Source organism: Aquarana catesbeiana, linkage group LG06, assembly GCF_042186555.1.
Source record: "Aquarana catesbeiana isolate 2022-GZ linkage group LG06, ASM4218655v1, whole genome shotgun sequence".
In the NCBI taxonomy this organism is placed as follows: domain Eukaryota; kingdom Metazoa; phylum Chordata; class Amphibia; order Anura; family Ranidae; genus Aquarana; species Aquarana catesbeiana.
The window spans coordinates 370,409,873-370,416,119 of record NC_133329.1 but is presented as its reverse complement, the minus strand read 5'-3'; the positions used below and the strand labels follow the sequence as shown (position 1 = coordinate 370,416,119).

Genomic DNA, 6,247 nt, shown 5'->3' with positions numbered 1-6,247 from the left:
TGATTGGCTGAAGCTTTCACTGCTTCAGCCAATCAGGGCTTGCAATGCACTGTTTAGCGCCGCAATGCATTGTGGTCGGTTCGGGGGGGGGGGCGAACAAACGGTCGAACGACCCATTTGTTCGGCTGTTCGTCAAACGTCCAAACAGCGAAAGTTCGGCCCGAACCATTCACCAACACCTAGTTACCAGCATGATAACTTCTGCAAGTTCTCCGACAACTGAGATAAAACCAGCCTGAAATTTGTGTTGGGTGGGTGCTATAAATAGATTAGCAAAGAGCTGGTCTATTCACAGCACAGTGGGGGGGGGGGGGGGGGCCTTTCTTCCAATCAGCCGTTTCAAAGTGTAAAGCAAAATCCACACCCACAGGTGAATCAGGAAGAGAACATTCTGACAGAACATGCGCTTTCTAAACAGTATATAAAGCTGAAGACAGAAGATATACAAGTAAAACTTATATAGGAGGATTTGTTTCATCTCTGTGTATCATCTGAGACTGTTCACTTCACTGGGTATATGTTAGGGTTTACAACCAATAATAAATAATATTGTGATTCTGCAAAAAACATTTAAACATACCCACTACTTAATGGCCCTGTAATCTATTTTTCATGAAATTGTTTCTTACTGTGTTTTTATGCCCCCTGAGCTCCTGAACCTCTCCTTTTTACCCTTACTTCCATTTGTTTGGAACTAGCAATGCACGTTAGTTGTAGTCGTGTGCACTGCTTTATGCTCACTACAAATTCTATCTTCCATAGTTTATTGTGGGACCGAGCAAGAGAAGGGGAGAGCTATATTCTTACATACAGTGGGACCATGGAGAACTAACTTAGCCACCCTCTAACAGGAAGTCAGCTCACAACTGCAAAAAATGTAAAATTGTATCAAATACTCACAAAAATGTTTCTTCTCTTGGCACCAATCCATGGCAGCATACATGAGGTAGAAGTAGCTTACTCACTTTCTTATAAGATAGGAGTTGCTTAAAGTGGTTGTAAACCCCTTTAGAACTTGTACCTATAGGTAAACCTAGAATAAGGCTTACCTATAGGTACTGTAAATATCTCCTAAACGTCCGCCGTTTAGGAGATATTTACCTTGTAGTTCGCCGATAGTGTCAGCGGCGCATGTACTGTGAAGAAACGACCCTCCGTGATGCTTCTTCCCGAGTGGGTAGCGTGACTGGCGGCTCCAGCGCGCATGCGTGGCAGTGATGTCATACGGCTCTGGACAGTCACACAGCTGGAGTCCGCGGCCTCGGAAGGAAGAGGGGCGAAGATGGATGCGGCCTCCAGTGGGGACAGTGTGGGCTTCGTTTGCAGGTAAGTGCCGCATAATGGGCTACTATGGAATGCATAGTAGCCCATTATGCTTTTACTTTGCAGGGAATAAAAGAGGACGTAAAACCCATCAGGGTTTACTTCCTCTTTAAAGTGGTTGTAAACCCCATTAATGAAATCTGTCCTGGGTACATATATCTGTAGTGTTTACTTATCTCTCTCCCAACATCTAAGTTCCTTGTCTTTCTGCTGCTCTGTTCCTCTGCAAGTTTCTTTGTTCATCTGCCTATGTGGAGGGGGGGGGGTGTGCCTTTCCTCCAATCAGCTCACACACAGTGTATGTGTATACCCAGTCTCCACTCCCACTGCTGATACCAAAAGATTTGTAACACGATGGGCACTTTCTAAAGAATTTAGAAAGCTGAAGACAGCAGATATACATGTAAAACTTATGTAGGGAGATTTGTTTCATCTCTGAGGCTATTCACTTCACTGAGTATAGGAAAGGGCTTACATCAGCAGTCCATTAGGGGAGCACGGGCGCCGCCCCCCATCCATGCATCTGGCCCCCTAATCTACATTCGGGGCACTGGATGCATGGATTCCAATGGCGGGGGGGGGGGTTTGAAGCATGTGATTAGAGCCAGAGGCTCTAATAGGCTTGGGGCGCAGAGGACTGCGCTCCGAGGCCACCCAGTTGTGTGAGAATAGCGAATTAATATTTGCTATTCTCACACTGATTCTCCTCTCAGCCAATCAGGAAGCAGGTCGGGAGACTCGTCACCCGATTGGCTGAAAGGACAGGCGATCCTATTGGACACCTAGGAGGAGGATGGAGGAGATGCATGGTGGAAGCCGCCATGATCCAGGGGAGGAGGAGATGCCTGCCCGTTGCAACACTGCCAGCTTGGAACCTAGATGGGGTAAGTGCTGGATGACCAACATCAAGACCCCCGGGGCCTGAGCCAGGATTGGCCGGGAGGAGAAGCAGGAAGACAACAGCGAATATTAATTTGCTATTGTCACAATTGTCACACAAGCGGGTTGGCGAGCACTGTGCCCACCCCTTTTTTAAGCCAATTAGAGCATAAGACCCCATACACACTATTAGATTTTCTGCAGATTTTTGTCTTCAGATTTACCAAAACCATATAATATGAGTTTCAATTTTTAAAATCAGGCAGGCCCTTGCACTACATGGTTTTGGTAAATCTGAAGACAAAAATCTGCAGAAAATCTAATAGTGTGTATGGGGTCTCAGGCTCTAATCATGTGCTTCTACAAAAAAAAAAAAAAAAAAGGCGGGCGGTGCCCCTGCGCCCCATTTGGACGGGTCGTCGCTGTGGCATCTGTCGGTGAATGTTCGTTATGGACATCTGTATTGGACATTTACAGACAGATGCAAAAATGATGGATTTTATAAACTGTTTGTAAATTTACTGACAGTTGGCAACCCTTTCCCCAGGGCTCTTTCAGGCCCCCATAGCCCCCTGGTGATAACCTGCACACTGGGGGTGGGGAAAAAAAGTATAATAGGTGAGAAACACAGAAGGGCTGCTTTTCAGTACTAATACATTAATTCGTTTAAAAAAAGTAAAAAAAAAAAATGTCCAATTTAAAGGGTGAAATCCACTTTTACAATACATACCTGAATGAATTTATTTTAGTTTCCCTTTAAGCCTCATGCGATCATCATTGTCCAGTAGTGACACTATAGGGGATTTTGTACATCGATTTCTATGCAGGATCCTGCCCACCCCCTGCACCTGCCAGTCCTGCCTCCAGACTACAAGTCCCAGCATGCCCTGCGGCAGGCAGACAGGGAGGGAGGGAGGCCGGGGAGCGTGCTCAGGGAGGGGCCCGGTGATGCAGTGAAGTGACAAAGCTGGCAGGAGAAGGTGGATGGTGGTGCTGATGATGCAGGATGGCCGGGCTGATCTCCGGGAGGGACGCCCTGTGATTGCCCCCATGTAGTGTCCGGGCTGGAGGCTGTGATCAGGCTGATTGATCGAGACCCCCCCCGCCACCCCCTTCCCATTGTACTCCTTCTATTGATGAGCTGAGCTGTGACCCCCCAGAAAGATGGCAGACCCCGCTGAATGCAGCATCAAGGTGATGTGCCGCTTCCGGCCTCTCAACACCGCCGAGATCCAGAGAGGAGACAAGTTCATCCCGGTATTCAAGGGGGATGACACCATCGTCATCGGGGTGAGTCCTGGGGGGGGGGGGGATCTATAGGTGTCCATCATAGACCTCTGTGGGTGTGATCTATAGATGTCCATCATAGACCTCTGTGTGTGTGATCTATAGGTGTCCATCATAGACCTCTGTGTGTGTGATCTATAGGTGTCCATCATAGACCTCTGTGTGTGTGATCTATAGGTGTCCATCATAGACCTCTGTGTGTGTGATCTATAGGTGTCCATCATAGACCTCTGTGTGTGTGATCTATAGATGTCCATCATAGACCTCTGTGTGTGTGTCATCTATAGATGTCCATCATAGACCTCTGTGTGTGTCATCTATAGATGTCCATCATAGACCTCTGTGTGTGTGATCTATAGGTGTCCATCATAGACCTCTGTGTCATCTATAGGTGTCCATCATAGATCTGTCCATCATAGACCTCTGTGTGTGATCTATAGGTGTCCATCATAGACTTCTCTGTGTGTGTGTGATCTATAGGTGTCCATCATAGACTTCTGTGTGTGTGTGTGTGATCTATAGGTGTCCATCATAGACCTGTGTGTGTGTGATCTATAGGTGTCCATCATAGACCTCTGTGTGTGTGTGATCTATAGGTGTCCATCATAGACCTCTGTGTGTGTGATTTATCACAGGTGTCCATCATAGATCTGTGTACACCATGGAAATGTTGATCCATATTTGTTTATCAAAGGCCTGTGTGTACATGGATATGGTGTCTGTGGTCTATGGAGGTAACAGTTGGCTCTGGGGAGGAGGAGGAGGAGGCTTGGATCTATATGTATGCATCATAGATCTGTGTCCATCAATGATCTGTGTGTGATCTATAGGTGTCCATCATAGAGCTGTGTCTATGATGTCCACCATAGACCTCTGTGTGATCTATAGGTGTCCATCGTAGACCTCTGTGTTAGATCTATAGGTGTCCACCATAGACCTCTGTGTGTGAGCTATAGGTGTCCATCATAGATCTGTGTACACAATGGAAATGTTGATCCATATTTGTTTATCATAGGCCTGTGTGTACATGGATATGGTGTCTGTGGTCTATGGAGGTGACAGTTGGCTCTGGGGAGGAGGGGGAAGATGGGATCTATATGTATCCATCATAGATCTGTGTACTGTACACCATGGATATGTGTGATTTTTAGATTTGTTCATTGATCTGTGTGTACATGGATATGTATGATGGTGTCTGGCCTAGAGGTGACAGGAGGGGATCTGTAGGTGGCCATCATAGATCTGTGTGTGTTCATGGATGTGTGTCCTGTATGCATCATACATGTATGTGAATCACAAGGCAATATATATAACAAGTTCTATATGTACTTGTACAATATCTAGTGTGTGTGTGTGTGTGTGTGTGTGTGTGTGTGTGTGTGTATATATAGTATCTTCTCCCTGCAACTCTGCAATGGATGTGTCTTTGTGTAAATCTGATCATCTGTATATAAATATACCCGACTATTTCTTCCATATGATCATACTGCCCAATGTATCAGTGATGTGTGTTATCGAGGTTATAGAACAAATATATAAATGTGTATCTATTAGTCTATAGATCTCCTATATATTTCCGTCCAGGCCATTTGTATATACATTGCTTATCTTGTGTAGATGTCTCTCTATATACCCGACAATTGCTTCTATGTAGTCATGCTGCATCTTTGACTGTAGAAGTAATGTGTCTGTATGGCTATAGAACACCGTTATATCGATGGATCTTTACATTTGTCACATCCTTCCAGGCCATCAGTGAATATATAACTGACATTCTATATGTCTCTCTATATACCCGACTATAGAATCCATATAGTCACGCTGCACCTGTGCATGTATCAGTGACCTGTTATAGGTAGACATATGCTGCTCTATATCCTCTATGTTCTATCTATTTATATATATTTTGTATTCTTTCTATGAACTTATCACATCCTTCCAAGCCAGCTTTAAAAATTTAGCTGAATGTATAAATTTTTTACCCGACAATTGCTTCCATATGGTCAGGCTGCATTTGTGAATGTATCAGAATGTATCAGGGGTGTTTGTGTGTTAGGAGGTTATAGGACACGAGTAGATCTACAGTGTGTATCTTCTATGTATCATATATATTTCATCTCTGCATCTTCTACATTCATCACGTCCTTCCAGGCCGTCAGTTTTTTTAAAAAAAGCGACATTAAAAAAGAAAAAGGTGTGTGTGTGTGTATGTGTGTGTATATGTATATGTATGTATATATATATTAATAATATTACGTTTTTTTTAATTTTTGTTTTAGTGTGTGTGTTTATTTAGAGGGGGATATATCTTTCTAAGCACTCATCCTGTCCCTCCAGACAATCTGTGACCCTATAGCTGATGTATTTATCAATCTGCCATACTACACCCCTGTATAGGTGGTTGATGTGAGTGTTCATAGAGGATTGGGATATACATAGATTGATGTGTGTATTAGGGGTAAAGAAGATGGAGTTGTATCTCAGGTGGGGGCAATGCATATACTGATTATCTATCTATATATGTTATCTGAATATCTGTGTGATCAGCCTGTCTATAGAACTCTATCAGGGGACAGAATGTCTGTCATTCCATTTTTCCCAGCAGACGTGTGTATGTATATATCTCTCATTTCATATACTGATGGATGGGGGTGATACATCTCCTGGCTCCTATGATGTGTGATGTACAGAGGAGGACTATGAATCATCCCATTGCTGTTTATTCTCCTTTTGTAGGGTGGATGATGATCTGTACCAT

At 44.2% G+C, this 6,247-nt stretch overlaps 1 protein-coding gene across 1 annotated transcript in view; it reads left to right on the top strand.

The window, feature by feature from the left end:
* Window positions 1-3,113: 3,113 nt before the first annotated feature.
* The window catches only part of KIF5C (kinesin family member 5C), a 124,697-nt gene continuing 121,563 nt past the window's right edge, over window positions 3,114-6,247 (top strand). Inside the window, exon 1 of the mRNA XM_073634210.1 lies at window positions 3,114-3,492. Within this exon, the coding sequence (XP_073490311.1) occupies window positions 3,367-3,492 (126 nt within the window). The 5' untranslated portion in view covers window positions 3,114-3,366. The remainder of the gene's footprint in view (window positions 3,493-6,247) is intronic.